We start from the raw sequence: 19,353 nt of genomic DNA, 5'->3' as shown, positions 1-19,353 counted from the left end.
GTTAAATCAATGGTCTTTCTTTCTCCCCTCTTCAGGCATAAAAATTCCAGAGGTGTGTGTATACAAAGTTCAAGAGGAACTCAAGCAAATGGATATGAGTGTAAAACGCAAACATGAGGAATCTCGTCAAAATGCTCAATGTCAATCTTTGCCCCTTATACCCTCTGCATCCCTTCCTTTGGACTTTACGTTGCCTTTATTTCATTCAGCCTCTTTTTCAGAACCAGACATTTTGGACTTAACTTACAGTCCCCCACCTCCATCCACACAGGAACATCATGGGTACCCTTTCCCTGAAACTCTAGGAAGCATCCTTTCTACTGGTGACATTCTCCTCACTGAATCAGTTAATGTCAGAGAAATCATAGAGGAAATGCTTCAAAAAGCAAAAGAGCCATCGGACCGCCAGAGTGTCATCCAATACGGAGGGGAACAAAACTTCTGGGGTACAGACGGTTAACCAAAGGTTGCATCAGACCAGCAACTCTGCTCTGCTCCAGCAGTCTAATGTTTGTTGGAGAAGCCGTAATAGCAGAGTTTGGATTTTACCAACCGGTTCCATTACTAAACTCCGTACATTATAGAAATATGATAAATTGGAAGTCTCATAGGCCAAAGCAAGCAGTACATCATTCAACAATATCAGAGGACCAAGTGTCATGCGGATGCTTATTTTGACATCCCAGTTTTGTAACTAAAATGTCCCCATTCTTACTAACTGGCTGACACATCAGGTGCTGTAAACTGCAGTCTGTCCCTATTTCATGGGGCTTGAAATGTGCAGAATTCACATCGGGAGCATAACACTGTGTGTTTCTGTGCTCAGTTGTTTGGGAACGCATGTCCCGAGCCTACCCAAAGCCGGTCAGTGTACATCGGTTCTTCTGTGTTCATGAGCTGTCTTCTTACAGCGCACAGCACTTTATCGTCTCTTCTGCCGAGCTTTATACACTGCTGGCTAAAAAAAAGAAGCCTTTTGCAGAGCAATAGCATGTGTGATCAGTAGAATGCGTATATGGAGAAGGGGTGGGAAAAGACTGATCTTTTAAACGTTATTTTAACCCTTGCTAATCTTTGCACTATTTGCTGCCCCATGGATAGATGGGGCCTGGGTGTCTGCTCAGGGTATGTTTGTATATAAATATTTATATCCATATCTGTATGTCTCAGGCAGGGTACTGTTTGCAAAAACAGAGGCAGACACTGTTTTAAGTTTTATGCCAAAGACATTTTATTTCCTCCATCTTTTTTTAATCACGTTTTTAATTTTGTCACTTTGCAACTCTAGTGTTTTGCCAGTTCCTTTTTTTTTTGGTGCACTTCTATCAGAAATGTATCAAATGTAAAAAGGGACCACTGAAGCACTACTAGTCAATAGCAGTACAATAATGGATGTAGACAATGCAAACAGAAAGGCATATAATATGGCCGGATGCATGCAATACACACACCTTACCTCCATTGCTTACCAGAAATAATCAAATCCATGTCATCCTGGGTTGGTGTTCACATCATGTGCTCTTTCTGTTTGCTGGGGGGAATCCTGCTAGGAATAGATGAACCCAACTTGTGATGATAAAATGGGAAAAATCTTGTCAAGTACGCTTGTGAAAACGTGCGAGTCATGTTTTTAATATTTTTAATTTTTTTTTGGGTTGTGACTGGACATTTAAGTTATTGAATGTGTTGGTAAATATGTTGAACAACTAAGGTTTGGGGACAAATGCTCCTTGTCCTATAAACCTATGCTATAGTTTAAATCATTTAAAAAAAAAATCATATAGGGATAAACAAAACTATTGCTTCTATCCAAATTAAGAACGCTATTGAAGTTGAACCTCTACGCTTTCCATACTGTTCCGCCTTCAATGGCTTGAATTTCACAACACCAATGATGACGCATCAGCAGGTGCTGTGTTCTCTTGCGTTTTTCTGCCTTCTCAAAACAACTTTGAGTGCTTTTCCTTTTGTATGTTCGTTTTCTGCCCTGCCCTCTTTGACTTGGTCACCCGCTATCCTCCTAACGCGCATTGCGCAACCCTTTTCGTCTAGCAGTGGGCCTCTATTAACAGACCTTGCCCTACCCCTTGCTCCAGGCACCCACTTGTTATGACTTAAGGTTATCCCATTATTGGAGCTGTGCAGGAAAGCATAACCATATTGTGACTACCACTATAGCAAATACTTGTATTGTCTCTCAACCAGTGCCTTGCTACGTACATCAGATAGACCGTGTGCACCACTGCTTGACTGTTGCACCTCTAATTTTGTGTTTTTGTGTTCACTAAATGACGAATTTTATCTCAGGTAGTTTATCCCCCCTTTTACCTGTCGAAGGGAGGGGTACTGCAAACATTTCTCTGGAATTTTTAAATGCATGCCTCTGTGGCAGTAGAAGAGGGGCCAAGAGGAGCTGCTGTCCCCTCCATTCTGTCACGTTCTCTTTTATGTATACCCAGTGATATCACTTCAGTGCCTGTGATCTATCACGTTTTGCAATTAAGTTATTATGACTTCTGTGTGCTACTGATTCTGTGTCCTGACACACGCAGGTCTTCTTCGCATATTTATAAGTCTGTAATATATATATGTATACAGTTTTATTTAGAATATGTGCCTTCGACTAATTCCTACATTTTCTATTTGTATCAGAAGGCTGAATTCAGCAACTCAGTAAAAATTTCAACGTCAATGCAAATCTTTTGAGTCCCATCATTGATATGAAGTGCGGTTTTGTGTTGAAAACCAAAACTTTTGGTGTCATACAGCTATTGTATATGCTCCAATATGGTTAAAATCTAGTCTAGTTATAAGCCCCCTTCGTGTTACTGTTTTAAGCCCTATTTATTATTTTTAGGAATAATGTTAAAGGGAATCTGGTACCAGATAAATTGCGTCCTTGTTTTCCTGTAGATCATGTCTCTAATAGATGCTGTTATTTAAACTGGTTATCCGGGTTTTTAAAATTGATGGCCTATCCTTAAGATAGGCCCTCAATATTAGATCGGTTGTGGTCAGTCTCTCAGCACCCCCGCAGTTCAACTGTTTGAAGGGGCAGCGACGCTGGTACAAGCCCCGCAGCCTGTTCATTATTTACATGGTTTCCTTCTCATTCTTACATTTGTAGAAGCTGTGCAAGGTATCACTGTCCCATACAAAAGTAACGGTTCATGCAAAGTACGAAGGAGAAGGAAACCATGTAAAAGATGTAGAGGATGCCCCTTCAAACAGCTGATCGGCGGGTTCTGAGAGTCGGACACCCACAATTTTTTATTATTGATGGCTTCTACTAAGGGATGGGCAATCAATTTTAAAAACCCAGATAAGCCCTTTAAAGAGGAACTGTCACATTGAAAATGCAATATGTTATAGAGCAGGAGGAGCTGAGCAGATTGATTATATAGTTTAGTAATAAAATTCAGTAACTTATTTTTTGACCTGAACCTCTTCTCGTTGTGGGCTTAGGAATAGAGTGGGCGGTCCAACTGAGTGACAACGGTCTGTTTGCATCTCATATACCCCTCACTAGACTACGAAGCATTGAAAGAACAAGTATTTTTCGATCAATAAGTTACAAGTTATACTAAATCTTTTACCACTAATCTATATATCAATCTGCTCCTCTCCTCTTTCTCTATAAAATGCTGCCTGCAGATGGGACACTGTTAAACGTGACCGGACCCTTTTAAAAGAATCCTGGTGACACTTTGTTTTTTAGAGCATTCTAGTATTGGTTTCTGGGTTGTCTTATTGTTTAAATGTTTTTAAAGATATTAAACTATTTCTTAGTCATAACTGGTTCAAGGAGAGCTGTGGTTCGGCCTGTAATGGTAGTCCTATTACTTGTCACTCTATAAGATGCTTGTGCTATGGCGCTTCAGCAGGTGCAGCCGCAGGTTTTGTGTGGTGTCACAACCACATGGAGCCTCTCTGGCTTAGGTCTCATGCACACTGGAAAGCAAGCACATGGAGTCCCTTCGGGGTAGTATTTCAGATTCGCAGTCTCCGAAGCACTATAGTTTCTCCTAGAAGCAAAGTTTGTTCTGTAATATTGCATGTTACAATTTTTCTTTCTCACGGATTCTGAATGAATCTGAGAAAAATCCTCTGTGATTCCATATAAAATTGAAGGTACAGTATGGGCTTATAGCACAACACAGACCTGTAATATGGTAGTGTGCATAAAGGTAAAACATTAACTGCTGATGCCATTTTTTGCTATTTTAATGTTGTAAAAAAAATGTGGCTAGATTTCTAAAGATGTGCTCAAGTCTTTTGGTGCCAAAGGCAAATTTGGCAACACATAGAAACACACAGGCACAGAGGCCCCACACCTACACACCTCCTAGTGTTAGTCACAGTGACCTCTACCCAAGGAGTGTTGGTCACAGTGCCCACACAGGAAGGTGATGCCACAATGCCCTCATAACTGTTTAATGGACATTTCTTTGAGTGCCAGCCATAGTTCTCCCAGGACGTAGTAACAATTCCTCCATTTAATTGCATGCGGTAGTCAAGGTGCCCCATTACAGTGCTACTAACAAAGCATGCATAGCCGTGCCATGCCAAAGTGCTAGCACTGCACTCCTTCACTAACAGAAAGTTTACATATGAGCTGGCAGATGGTGCCCACATGCAACTTACTGCTCCTTTTCCTGAACTCTATGATCGTTGTAGGAAAGAGATGACCGGGCTGAAATTAAGTAGGGGCACTCCATTTTGAGCGCTACATTTTTCTGTATGATAGTCTATAGCAATGCATGAGTTCTAATAAACCTGTGGGGGGCATTGTGACATGCCCTCTCTAGGCAAGGTAGGCAGCTGCCTCTCGCTTACCCCGTGTTCCAGCACTGGCTTTGAGTATTAAAAACAAATACCTGCTTATGTACATTCATTCATTTATTTTTGGCTATTTATTAACTTTTTTCCTACAGTCTTGTAAAAACTGTTTTGTTAACCTGTTTTTCCAATGGCATTAGACAAAAATACAACTTGGAAAATAGTAAAAGGGAACTTTGTACTTTTATGGCATCAAACACAAGGACAGTGAATATCTTCAAACATCAAGAGATGGGAGAGCAACATCAGCATTTTAATTATTTTTTTTACAATTCAAGTGTTTGACCAAAAGATAAATGATTACTACAGTTGTCAACATTCGGTTGTGCTTAAAGGGAATGTATAATAAATAAGGTTTTTATTTTTTTTTAACTAATAAAAATATACTTTTATTTACTGTTATTATTTGACCTAGTGCAGCTGTCTGAACTGCTGCTCTGAGTTGTTGGAAGGCAGCTGGAGAGATTCACTTTACAGAAGGGATCTGGACATAAGAAAATGACTCCGACTTAGATGGGAGACTGTTGTGGTCATGCTCTGTGTCATGTGAAGAGGGGCTTAGTTGTCCCCATCACCTATTGTGAATGGTGTAACCCTGTGTTATCTTGTCTCCAGCTTTAAAGTGTAGCTAAACATTTAACAAACGTCTGACATGTCAGAAGTTTTGATTGGTGGGGGTCCAAGCACTGAGACCCTCACCAATCGCTAGAACGAAGTAACTGAATCACCTGTGAGCGCTCAGCCGCTTTGTTTGTTCGGCACTTTCCAGAAATTAATGTATCGGAGGACGGACTCAATAGAAAGTCTGAGCCCGTACTCCAATACATTGGATTTCCGGAAAAAGCCAAACAGACACGAAGTGGCTGAGCGCTCACACGAGTGATTCAGCTGCTTCGTTCTAGCGATTGATGGGGCTCTCAGAGCTCGGACCCCCACCAATCAAAACTTCTGACGTGATAGTGACATGTGAGACGTTTGTTAAAAGTTTAGCTACACTTTAAGTTGAAGTCTCCCCTTACATTGTAATCCTGCCTGATGATGCAATGACTGCTGATTCTGCCCCCAGTGTACAACGTGCAAACTGAAAAGTGATCATCTTTTTGTTATTGTGAGAGCACAGTGACAAGTGGGAAAACTAAAATGGTCCATGTAGCGATGTGAAAAAAAAGACACCTAGAAAATATATTTATACAATGTTATTTTTTCACTAGATTACCTCTGAAGGGACCTGTCCTGCAAAACCGTGTCCTATTTGCAGGCAGCATGGTGTAGAGCTGAGCAGATTCATGTATAGTTTTGTGGGAAAAGATTCAGTATAACATTAATTTTTAACCCCTAACCCAAGACCGCACCTCTAGAAAGGACTTCCAATTCCATGGACCGGAAACCTGAGCAGGTAATAAGTGGACACGCCTTTCCACACGCCCAGTTTAGGTTTTCTGTCCTCCGGGTGGAATATCCTGGGGACCATTTAAGTTCCCGTAACCAAGGACGCACTTCTGGCTGCCGACACCAATGGAATTTTAATACCTTTTATTTAAGATTTTTATGTTTTGCATAAGCCTGTTTTGAGAGCCGCATTTAATCCGGGGCAGGCCTCCCTACTCTCCTGGGCAGCACTTCTCTCGTTTAGAGATGGCAGGTCGGGCCGTGCTCTGACCTCCTCTGGTGGGGAGTTATTCCCTTTGCACCGTGGCTTTTGCACTTGCAGGGCAGGCTGCTCGGACAAAATTTGTGATGGGGTGTACGGGACTGGGGGAAGAGGTTACAGGTCCACATTTTGTCACTTCCGGTGACTTGGTGCCAGGAATAATCTAAACTGGTGACAGTAGTGGGGAAGAGGGGCTTACAAGAGGGTCAACCCCTGCCACTCCTCAGCCTATTTATGCTTGAATTCAGGATGGATCATGGTACTGCAATACTACGTCAGATCAAGCAGCTTGGTGCATGGACCATACAGAGGCCACCAGATCCTCCAGTCCAGTACACCTCTCAAGGCATTCTTCTTCAAATGGTAGGACAAAATATTTTGTTATATGTATGTTCAGGGCATTAGAGAGGGGCCTAGGGAAGCAGTGGCTAAGACTTATAATAGAGTGGAACCTATATATAGGGCATACATATGCATAATTTCACATGATAAATCCTCCCAAGTAACACGACTGTACTCCTATTGTATAATAGAACACCAAAAACAAGAACCCACAGAGTCTATAAGTCAAATGTAAAAACACAATCTTTTTATTCCATAAATTACAACAATTGCATATATACAATATTAAAAATGAGTCACAAATAACAAGAGAATCGCCAAAAAAAGATATTTAATTATACCAGAACCGATATCAATATGTGTCACAAAAAAGTGCATAGTGCAAAGGAGAAGTCAAGCATAATATGCATACTCTAAACTATGTATATGGGCCTGTATTATTGGCAGTTACTATAGAGAGTCAAATATAGAACCCATATTACTGATTCCATTGAATTTACAACTACCGATCATAAAGTGCAAAAGGTTTTCAGGGGAAATCTAAAGTGGAGAATAGAGTACTGACCCATGTGGCTGGAACTCAAGAATGGCGACCTGCCCCAACGCGTTTCGGCTTCCGCCTTCGTCTGGGGGTGGCACTTACAGATACATACTTAATATATTGCTCACCTGGCGGATCTATATGTAATTGGTCCTTGTATAGGATAAATAGGAAGTATGATTCTGTAAGTAACACCCAAAGACGAAGGCGGAAGCCGAAACGCATTGGGGCAGGTCACCATTCTTGAGTTCCAGCCGCATGGGTCAGTACTCTATTCTCCACTTTAGATTTCCCCTGAAAACCTTTTGCACTTTAGCACTTTATGATCGGTAGTTGTAAATTCAATGGAATTAGTAATATGGGTTCTATATTTGACTCGCTCTAGTGTATAGTAACTGCCAATACTACAGGCCCATATACATAGTTTAAAGTATGTATATTATGCTTGACTCTCCTTTGCACTATGTACTTTTTTGTGGCCCATATGGATATCGGTTCTGGTATAATTAAATATCTGCTGGATACTTTTTTTTTTTGCGATTCTCTAGTTATTTGTGATTCATTTTTAATATTGTGCATATGTAATTGTTGGAAATTATGGAATAAAAATTGTTTTTACATTTGACTTATAGACTCTGTGGGTTCTTGTTTTTGGTGTTTTATGTGTGTGCAATGTGTAAAAAGAAGTTGGCTAAATCCTACACGTAGTCCTAATGCCAGCCATACCTAAATCTTGTCATGGCGAAAGAATCATCAAATTTAGCCTCTAGCATTAAAAAGATTGTGCGGGCTGAATTTAAGTGTTCCCGAAGGCCGGGTTCCCATGGGTCAAATGCGCTGCATAAAAATCATGCAGTGTATCAGACCTGGAAGCCGCTGCACCTATCGTCCAAAAAAATCGCATCACGTTGTGGTGCGGTTTTTCATGACGGAATTTCCGCTGCGTAAAAAAGCGCTCATACTTACCTCCTCTTTTGACGTCTGCTCTGGCCTCCTACGATGACGTTGCAGGCCATGTGATGCTGCAGCCTGTGATTGACTGCAGTGGTCACATGGGATGAAATGTCATCCCAGGAGGCCAGACTGCAGGAAGGAGAAGGGCGGTCTCTGTAAGTACGATTTTTTTTATTATTTTTTTCAGAGTTGCGATTTCTTGGCGTCGTAAACGCTACGATTACACCGCAGAAGTCTCAACACTTGGCTTTCTGTTGCGGGTTTTGCATGCCTATTGAATTCAATGGGGAAAACCTGCAACAGAAAGTCCACAAAAATGCAGCAGAAGTTGACATGCTGCGGAAATTAAATTCCGCACCCCAGGGCAATTTATTAACGTTTACGCCAAGTATTTTTTCCGCACCGTTGGCATAAGTTTTTATAAATCTCATCCACTTTGCTGCTACTGTGAATGCTGTGGAATTTCCTCAGGGTTTATGCTACGTGGGAATCCAACCTAAAACCCCTTAAAAAAAGAGGCATTTTCTAAGTATCTCCTCAGGGCCTACAGGCAGGTCATACTCGTCTTCAGAGAAAGATGTTCTAGTAGAGGAAGGCGAACTAGGCTCCAGTACGAACTCCTCCTCCGATGACAATGCAGGGGAATCTTTTTTTTTTTTTTTTTTTTTTTTTTCTTGTGTGTGTTTCTTTCAACCAATGACCGAGACCAACTGCTAAAGGCATTAAGGGTGACAATGAATATCGAAGACCCTAAAGAATCCCGTTCCATAAAGGACATTGTATTCAAAAGCTTAGGCCCTAGGAAAAAAAGTGTGATTTTGTTTTGTTTTTTTCTTACGGCGTCTTGGAAATCACAGTGCGCATGACGCACACATATAAGGTGACATATCTTTAGTGTTCTTCCTTGGTTGAAACTACGCATGCCCAAATAACGATGTTCCTCGAGACTATGCTAATTACTTCTCGCACATGCGTAATGCCTAGCTGACTGCGCGGCTGCAATTTTTGAAAGTGGCAATAACCTCGTAATTGGATGAAGGTAAGAAGATCGCCGTCTAAAATGTAAAGACTGTTCTACTTGACAGAAAAACTAATCGATAGGACAACAGGAAAGAGTAAGGGAGAGGGGACTTTCATATGTGACTGTATTAAGTCACAACAAATGGCACATACAATCCAATTTGCCTACATCCAAAAAGGGTGCACATTTTAATTATTTGTATTTCCCCCAATCTCATTCAAAATGTTCCTACTCACAATTTAGAAAGATGGCAATATAATGATCTACATCATAATGTAATCGATAGGGGACAAATGACCTCAATGGTTTAAGGCATGTAGTGACTGCAAGGAAAAATATATTCCGAAAGCCAGAAGAAGTAGTCCATGCAGCAAATTGAACCTGCAAGTATAAATGTATAACTCTCTCCCTCTCTGCCCCACTGACACAAAATAAGCTGAAACTGGAAGATCTAATTTTTTAGTTCTGATAGTACATCTATGTTTATTAAGACTAGCCTGACATTCCTGGGTGGTTTCCCCTACATATAGCAACTTGCACGGACACTGTAAAACATAAATAACGGGAGATGACGCACATGTCAAAAAATGCTGAATAAGAAAAACCTTGCCATCAGTCGGGTGAACAAATGTGTTCCCCTTAACCATGTTGTTGCAGTTTGTACAGTTAAGACATGGATAACATCCTAATTTTTTTGGAAGCCAGGGTTAACTGGCGGTTCATTTGGGAAGACCCGACATCGGCGTGGACAAGTCGGTCCCACGTGACGTCAATGGCTGTCAACACGTGGCAAGGAAAGGAAGGCCAACTAGAACAGCTTGCAGTAAATATTTCCTCACGTCCCCTGTCTGACACCCAGTTGAAGTTACTGAATAAGGGACTGTCGTTTTGCCCTGCATCTAAAATTGACTAGTTCCAATTAGAACTAGACCTTCATGCCTTCTTTCGCAGGATAAAATTGAAACAATTTTTCTGTAGCCATAGTACGTCTCAGGACAACACTGTGCCTTGTGAATTTGCTTTTGGTAAAGTGGGTCTTTTCAAAAAAATCAGGATGGCAACCATATGTCTGTGAACCAATTATAGATGCATTCGTAACTATAGTCAAACAAAAGGTACACAGACTACGGAACGATTTGGGGGAGTCATCATTACTGCATCCTAATTTAACCAGTTCTGAATTGAGTGCTCTCAAGGAGCTGTCTGGTGACGTGCCCCTGACTATCAAGCTAGCCGACACGGGTGGGGCCTTGGTCATCATGGACACGTCACTATATTTGGAAGAAATCAGAAGTCAAATCAATGACGTAAACGTGTATGAAAAGGTCTCGGGTGACCCTAAATTTAGGATCCAAAATAGGATCACATGTATTCTCACACAGGCTTTGTCAGCAGGGGTCATTGATAAGGATTTGTTTGAATTCCTTGTACATCCGGTTACCCCTGTTATTTTCTGTTTCCCCAAAATACATGTGTCTAAACAAACCTCCAGGATGCCCTATTGTATCAGAGAGAGATTCCATTTTCAATCCAATTGCTGTATTTCTGGACAAGATATTTAGAGTTTTTGCCATTTCAGCATGTATCCAAGATACAACTGATTTCATAGTGAAGTTCTCTATCGTTTCTTTGTCTAGCGACATAATTTTGGTGTCTTTTGACGTCTGCAGTTTATACACGTCCATCAACCACAGTAGGGGCCTGGGCGTGGTGGGTGATGTCCCACGTAGGTCCGAAAACTCAGCAGAGGGTATACAATTTTTGATGAACCTTCTAGAGGTGGTACTCACGGAAAATTATTTTTTGTTTGCTGACTCCTTTTATATTCAGTGGCGGGGGACTGCCATGGGCTCTAATGTGGCTCCCACATATGCCAACATGCTCATGGCAGCCCTCGAGGAACGCTTCGTCTGTGTCCCACCACTTCAGCCATGTGCTGAGGTGGTGGAGATGCATAGATGACATGTTCGTGATTTGGACTGGCACCAGAATACAATTGGAGGATTTTTTGGGGGTTCCTTAACCCCTTCCCTCTTTAGTCTTTTGACGTTCCTGACAGAGCCTCATTTTTCAAATCTGACATGTTTCACTTTATGTGGTAATAACTTCGGAATGCTTTAACCTATCCAAGCGATTCTGAGATTTTTCTTGTGACACATTGGACTTTGTTACCTGCAAAATTTGCTCGATACATTCAATATTTAAATATGAAAAACACCAAAATTAACGAAAAATTGCAAAAATTATCATTTTTCTAAATTTAAATGTATCCGATTTGTAAGACCGGCAGATATACCACACAAAATAGTCGCTAATTAACATCCCCCATATGTCTACTTTAGATTGACATCGTTTTTTGAACATCCTTTTATTTTAATATGACGTTACAAGGCTTAGAACTTTAGCAGCAATTTCTCACATTTTCAAGAAAATTTCAAAAGGCTATTTTTGCAGGGGCCAGTTCAGTTGTGAAGTAGCTTTTAGGGCCTTATATATTAGAAACCTCCAAAAGTCACCCCATTTTAAAAACTTCACCCCTCAAAGTATTCAAAACAGCATTTAGAAAGTTTCTTAACCCTTTAAACGTTTCGTAGGAATTAAACAAAAGTAGAGGTGAAATATACAAATTAAATTTTTTGTTGTTGCAGAAATTCACACACAGTTTTACCAGATAAACGCAACTCAATATTTATTGCCCAGGTTCTGCAGTTTTAGGAAATATCCCACATGTGGCCCTAGTGTGCTAATGGCCTGAAGCACTGTCCTCCGAAGCAAAGGAGCATCTAGAGGATTTTGGGCCTTTTTTTAATTTAGAATATATTTTAGGCACCATGTCCAGTTTGCAGGGCTCTTCCGGTGTCAAAACAGTGGAAATCCCCCAAAAGTGACCCCATTTGGGAAACTACCCCCAGATAATTTCCTTAAGGGGTGTATAGTGAGCATTTTGACCCCACAGGTTTATTGCAGAAATTATTTGAAGTAGGCCGTGAAAATGGAAATCTACATTCTTTCAAAGAAATGTGGAAATTAGATAAAAATTAGCTAAACCTACAAGGACTAAAGGAGAAAAAGCACAGCAAAATTTGTAAAGCAATTTCTCCCGAGTAAAACAATACCCCATATGTGGTAATAAACTGCTGTTTGGACACACGGCAGGGCTTAGAAGGGAAAGCGTGCTATTTGGCTTTTGGAGCTCAAATTTAGCAGGAATGGTTTTCGGAGGCCATGTCGCATTTGCAAAGCCCCTGAGGTACCAAAACAGTGGAAACCCCCCCACAAGTGGCCCCATTTAGGAAACTATACCCCTTGAGGAAATTATCTAGGGGTATAGTTAGCATTTTTGACCCTGCAGGTTTTTTGCAGAAATTATTGGAAGTAGGCTGTGAAAATGGAAATCTACAGTCTTTCAAAGAAAATGTAAGTTAAGCTAATTTTTTCTCATTTCCACAAGGACTAAAGGAGAAAAAGCACCGCAAAATTTGTAAAGCAATTTCTCCCGAGTAAAACAGTACCCCATATGTGGTAATAAACTGCTGTTTGGACACACGGCAGGTCTTCGAAGGGAAAGCGCGCTATTTGGCTTTTGGAGCTCAAATTTAGCAGGAATGGTTTGCGGAGGCCATGTCACATTTTCAGAGCCCCTGAGGGGACAAAACAATGAAAACGCCCAAAAAGTGACTCCATTTAGGAAACTACACCCCTTGAGGAATTCATCTATGGGTGTAGTGATCATGATGATCCCACAGGGGTTTCATAGAATTTATTAGAATTGGGCAGTGAAAATAAAAACAATCCAGATTTTGCTTGGTAGTAGTTTTATTTGAGTATTACTGGTGTTTCGTTTATAATGTGGGGCATATGTAATCTGTGCGGAGTACATCAGGGGCATAGTTGGTATAATAATGGGGTAAACCATAAAATAAAATGTGTGTTACGCTGTGAAGCAATCCTTTCTGCACAGGCCGGTGTCGCACTGATAAATGGTGTCTTTATTTATCCCCGTTTTGGTCCACACTCTGCACCTTTTGCAGTTTGGGGAATTTTGCTGGGAAGTGTTGTCCTGGTATAATACGGGCACCCTCGCTTCTAGAAGATGTTTGGGCCCTCCCCTTCCTGCTACCCTAATTTTAGGGCCCCGATAAATCGCCTCCTGAAACGGACTAAATGTTCCCCTCTGATCTGCACAACTGCATATTTTTTATTTCCTGACTTATCCAGTTCAGGACCGGGCTATTTTGAGCCTTCAGGACCAGACACCGTTTAGCCCTTTTTAGCACGTGTTAGTTAAATGGCTATAACTTTTTTATTTGTTGGGCTAACGACGTGATTTTTGCGACGTTTTTTCCATAGACGATGCAGGTTTCTTTTTTTTTTTAATCCTTTTTATACACATCCTTTTTGCTATTTTAGAATTTTTATTCATAAAGTCTGAAAATAATAGCTGAAACGTAAAAAAGCTTATTTTTTTTTTACTATTTTTTTTTTGGTAATAACATCGTTTCACCCTAAAATAGACCTTTTATTTGTGATCGTCATTGTCTACCGTAAATTTTAATATATTACATGTCTATATTAGGGTAATTGGGTCAGCGCTAGCGTTACAACAATGATTGGCGGGGGAACGGTTTTTGTTTTTTTTTGGCGTGGGTATTTTATGTGTGTTTTATTATTAATTATTTTTTTTGCGCTTGACTATTGAGGAACTTTTTATATATTTTTTTCTTTTTCACACCATGTTTTTCCACTGTAACTGGGGCTGCACAGCAGCAACAGTTACAGGGGAAATCAGCCCTCTCATAGTGACTATTGTCACTAATAGGGCTGTGCTGGGTCTAGTAAGATCCAGCAGCAGTCTGTCAGTAACGGCACCCGGCGATCATGTGACCAGTCACATGAACACCGGGAGGAATAGAGGCAGCGTTCGTTGAGCACTGTGTACAAGTCATCAGAGAAGACAGAAGCAGCGAAAGCTGCTTCTATCTTCTTCTCGGGGTCCCCGGCAGTCACTGACAGCCGGGGACCCGACATTCAGCTGCCCGATCGCGCGGGCAGCAAGTTAAAACCCGAGCCGTAAAAAGTATATGGCTCGGGTTTTAAGGACCCTGACCGCTGGCCATAAAAACACAGCCAGCGGTCGGGAAGCAGTTAAGGAAGCCTTAACTCATTTTATTTTTTCATAGATGTAGTGGTATGAGGGCTGTTTTTTTGTGGGATGGGCTGTAGTTTTTATTTGTATCATATTTGGGTACATGCGACTTTTTGATCACTTTTTATCCTATTTTTTTGAGAGGCAAGGTGACCAAAAAAACACAATTCTGGCATAGATTTTTTTTTTTTTTTTTTTTTTTATACAGCGTTCACCATGCGTTATAAATTACATCTTACCTTCATTCTGCGGGTCAGTACGATTCCGGCGATATATAATTTATAGCACTTTTTTATGTTTTACAACTTTTTGCACAATAAAATTACTTTTGTAAAAAGAATGTATTATGTTGTGAGTACCATAATTTTGAAAACATTTTCGTCTACGGAGCTGTATGAGGGCTTGTTTTTTGCGAGACGAGCTATAGTTTTTATAGGCACCGTTTTTGGATACATGCGACTTTGAGCACTTTTTTTTTATTTCAGTTTTTGTAGGGCAAAGTGACCAAAAACCAGAAATTCTGGCATTTTTTACGTTTTTTTTTTATGCCGTTCACGTGGAATAAATAACATAATATTTTTATAGTTTAGGCTGTTACGGTGGCGGCGATATCAAATATGTATCGTTTATTTCTTTTTTTTTTCCCGTAATAAAGGACTTGATAATCGGAAAAGGGCGATTGTGTTTTATTTTATTACTTAAAGGAACAGTGTCACGAAAAAAAAATTTTTTACATCCGTTTGATTTTAGTGTTTTATTAAAAACTTTTATATTTATTTGTGTGTTTGTGTTTTACTTTTTTTTATTTTTGAACTTTTTCTTCCCTATGGGGGCTGCCATTTTTTTTTTCCATTTCTGTATGTGTCGATTAACGACACATACAGACATGGAATACGGCAGCTACAGTCCCATAGTGAATGCGAACGGGGCCCGTTCCATCCACTATGCTGTACGCCGTCTGTGTGGGAACGGCGCATGCGCCGCTCCGACACAGTCCAAGTTGAACTGTGCGCCGTCCGGCGCCATTTTCCTGTAGACCGGAAGTCGCGGCCGGACAGTAAGATTACTACTTCCGGTCGCGGCTTCCGAACTTGTGCACTTGGAGCGGCGGTAGCAGATGGAGCGTACGGACCGGAGGGAGCGGCGGCGACTGGAGCAGGTAAGTAATTTTTGTGTATGTAAGTGTTTTACTGTGTGTTTACTAGTGTATGTAAACCTACTACACTGTGTGTTAGCTCAAAAAATGGCAACACACAGTGTAGGAGGTTTGACCGTTCAATCCCCTCGTTTCTCCCGGCACTAGCCAGGATAAAGGAGGGGGGGATTCTGAGAGCTCACTAGAGCGAGGGATTTTTTTTCCAATTTTGCATCATAAAGCAATGTGGTTGCTTTACCACATGCAATGCTGCAATTTTGGGAATTGCTCCATCTAGTGACCAGCACTAGGAAATATTATAAATTAGAATCTAATTTATAATATTTCCTGACTCGTGAAAAAAATTAGAACAATGTTTAATCACCTATACACTAATTGTTTAACTAAGAAAAAAAAAAAAAATTTTTCTAGCGTCACATTCCCTTTAAAACTTTTATTATAGTTTTTACAACTTTTATTTTCATATTTTTTCCCGAAGTGAGTCTGCACGTTCTCTCCTGGGTAGACAGCTTGAGATGGTCCATCCTCAAAGACTCCTTTGGAGGGACAGCAGAGGATGCTGCAAAGTAGGAGCCGGACTAGGGAGTCCTCCCTACCGATGGGCGTCTTGGAACCGTTCTCTGAACCTTATGTCGATCCGGGCGGCCAGAAGGATGAGGTCATCCAGGGTAGACGTCAGATCTCGGGTGGCAAGCTCGTACTTCATCTCAGGAGACGGTCCCTGCCTGAATGTGGCCTCCAAGGCCTCATTGTTCCAGAACAACTCTCCTGCCAGGGTGCGGAAGTGGATGGCGTACTCGCCGACACATGTGTCTCCCTGGCGAAGGTTCAGCAAGGAGGCAGCTGCGAAATGTCCGTAGGAACCCCTGGAAGTCACGGATCTCTGGTCCTATCTCTCCCAGATAGGGTTCGCCCATTCTAGGGCCCTGCCAGTGAGGAGAGAGATGATGAAAGCGACCCTTGCGCCATCAGTGGAAAATGCTCTTGCATACAGACTGAAGTGGATCTGGCACTGGTTCAAAAATCTGCTGCAGGTCCTAGTTTCTCCATCATAGCGATGAGGCAGCGGCAGAGAAAATCTGGGATCAGCACTGCGAGGAGGTGTAGTCGGAGGGTCTGTTCTGCCAGGAGGCATAGTAGGAGTAACGGCAGTTTGCACATCCAGCCGATGTGCAATCATGTTCAATGCCTTGAGGAGTTGGTCCTGTCGAGACTGTAGGTCTAGCATATCTGCCCGCATCACTTGTGGCGTCGTTATGGTCTCAGATTGAACAGCGATGTCCATAGCCTGAGCGTACTGTCACATTGGGTGTGTGGACCCAACAGGGTACAAGTCAAAGTCAATAGTTTGGATAGGTGTACCTGTGGTAACTTCAGACAGTAGCGAAGAGGCTCTGGTGGGACCTTGGCAGCAGGCAGATACCAGGCGAGGTGTAACCAGGAAGGTGTAGTACACCGCACAACATGACTCCAACTCTAAACGGCAATTGAACCAAGATAGCACGGGGTACAGGATACTGGCCCTTTAAGACCAGGCACAAGCATGCGCGCACCCTACGGGACACAGCAGAGAGAACCGGAAGTGAGCGCTGGCGTCTCCTGAGGAGATGCGGGCCAGCGCTCACAGATCCATGGCTGCGGCCATGGGTGTTACACCTTTCTTCCGCAGGACAAGGTTCTTCCAGTGAGGGAGAGATTATCGGAATGAATCCTTTCGCATTTGACATCTTTCAGACATGCAATGTCCGTCCTGGCTCTCCTAACATGTATCACAGCAGTAAAATGGGCTCAAGTCAGGTCTCATCCTCTACATTTGGATATCCTCAAAAATGTAAACAACGGCAAGCTTACTCTGGAATGCACCATTTCTCTCCCCTCAGATGTACGCTTGTCTGTTATATGGTACCTACAGATCAACAACTTAGACTCTGGAGTCCCCAGTTAAAACAATCCTCAAATTTCAACTAGCTTTATGCAGTACTACAACCTATTAAGATAGCTCTTCCTGACGTATCAGGCCACAATGTAAAATTTTATTCAGACAACACCACGGCTGTAGCTTAGATAAACAAAGGAGGGGGAACCAGATCAGGTTTGCTTATTGGCCTCAAGAACAGGATATTTTCCATAGCAGAGAAACACCTCATATGGCCGGAAGGTCAAGAAGTTATTTTCCTTCAACCCTTTGGACAATCTTGTATTAATAGATGTCTTGGCTACGCTTTTCCTCCACTGTGTCTGTCTGCTTCCACTGGTAATAAGAAAAATAAGGGAAGACCAAGCCTGAACTATTCTGGCCAAGATGTCCCTGGTTTACCTTGCTGAGGAGAATTTCAATAGACCAACCATGGATCCTTCCATCCAGACCAAATCTTGTAGCCAAGGGCACAATAATGCACCCTCGGGTACACAGTCTACATCTAACAGCTTAGGGATTGAATGGGCTATTCTGAAACATAGAGGCCTATTTATAAACCAAATATGTCCTTTTATTTTGGATTTCTTACAAGAAGGCCTAGATAAAATAAAAATCTTAAAGGAACAGTGTCACCCCAAAAAAATTTTTTTATATCAGTTTGATGTTAGTGTTTTATTAAAAACGTTTATATTTATTTGTGTTACTTTTTTTATTTTTTTACTTTTTCTTCCCTATGGGGGCTGCCAAATTTTTTCCATTTCTGTATGTGTCGATTAACGACACATACAGACATGGAATACGGCAGCTACAGTCCCATAGTGAATGTGAATGGGGCCCGTTCCATCCACTATGGTGTACGCCGTCTGTGTGGGAACGGCGCATGCGCCGCTCCCACACAGTCCAAGTTGAACTGTGCGCCATCCGGCGCCATTTTCCTGTGGACCGGAAGTCGCGGCCGGACAGTAAGATTACTACTTCCGGTCGCGGCTTCCGGACTTGTGCACTTGGAGCAGCGGCAGCAGACGGAGCGGACGGACCGGAGGGAGCGGCGGCGGCAGGAGCAGGTAAGTTATTTCTATGTATGTTCGTGTTTCAGTGTGTGTTTACTACTGTATGTAAACCTACTACACTGTGTGTTAGCTCAAAAAATGGCGACACACAGGTTTGACCGTTCAATCCCCTCGTTTCTCCCGGCACTAGCCAGGATAAAGGAGGGGGGCATTCTGAGAGCTCACTAGAGCGAGGGATTTTTTTTCCAATTTTGCAGCATAAAGCAATGTGGTTGCTTTACCACATGCAATGCTGCAATTTTGGGAATTGCTCCATCTAGTGACCAGCACTGGGAAATATTATAAATTAGAATCTAATTTATAATATTTCCTGACTCGTGAAAAAAATAAAAAAAATTAGAACAATGTTTAATCACCTACACACTAATTGTTTAACTAAAAAAAAAAAATACATTTTTTGCTAGCAACACATTCCCTTTAACACAAATACTCTGACAGTGCAGGTCTCAGCCCTTAGTTAATTTTATGATGTTAAATTAGCTGATTACCCCTGGGTAAAGAGGTTTTTAGTGGACACTTTTAGACTTTGACCACTAGTTAGATCAAGTGTTCCCTGTCTGGGATATTAACATTGTGCTTTCTATCATGACAGGCTCACCATTTGAGCCTTTAGAATCCATTGCCATTAAAACTCGATTACCTTTTTTTGCTGGCCATTACATCCGCACTTAGGATCAGTGAGCTTCAAGCACTTTCAGCTTTCCCTCTTTTATAG

General features: G+C 41.6%; 1 protein-coding gene across 1 annotated transcript in view; it reads left to right on the top strand.

Moving 5' to 3' along the window:
* SBNO2 (strawberry notch homolog 2) overlaps positions 1-3,421 on the top strand; it is a 92,109-nt gene extending 88,688 nt beyond the window's left edge. The window contains exon 32 of the mRNA XM_075825375.1: positions 36-3,421. Within this exon, the coding sequence (XP_075681490.1) occupies positions 36-460 (425 nt within the window). The 3' untranslated portion in view covers positions 461-3,421. The remainder of the gene's footprint in view (positions 1-35) is intronic.
* Positions 3,422-19,353: the final 15,932 nt, after the last annotated feature.

The sequence above is a fragment of the Rhinoderma darwinii genome, chromosome 1 (genome assembly GCF_050947455.1).
Source record: "Rhinoderma darwinii isolate aRhiDar2 chromosome 1, aRhiDar2.hap1, whole genome shotgun sequence".
Lineage (NCBI taxonomy): Eukaryota > Metazoa > Chordata > Amphibia > Anura > Rhinodermatidae > Rhinoderma > Rhinoderma darwinii.
The sequence above is the reverse complement of the archived record's forward strand: the minus strand, read 5'-3'. Positions and strand labels throughout refer to the sequence as shown.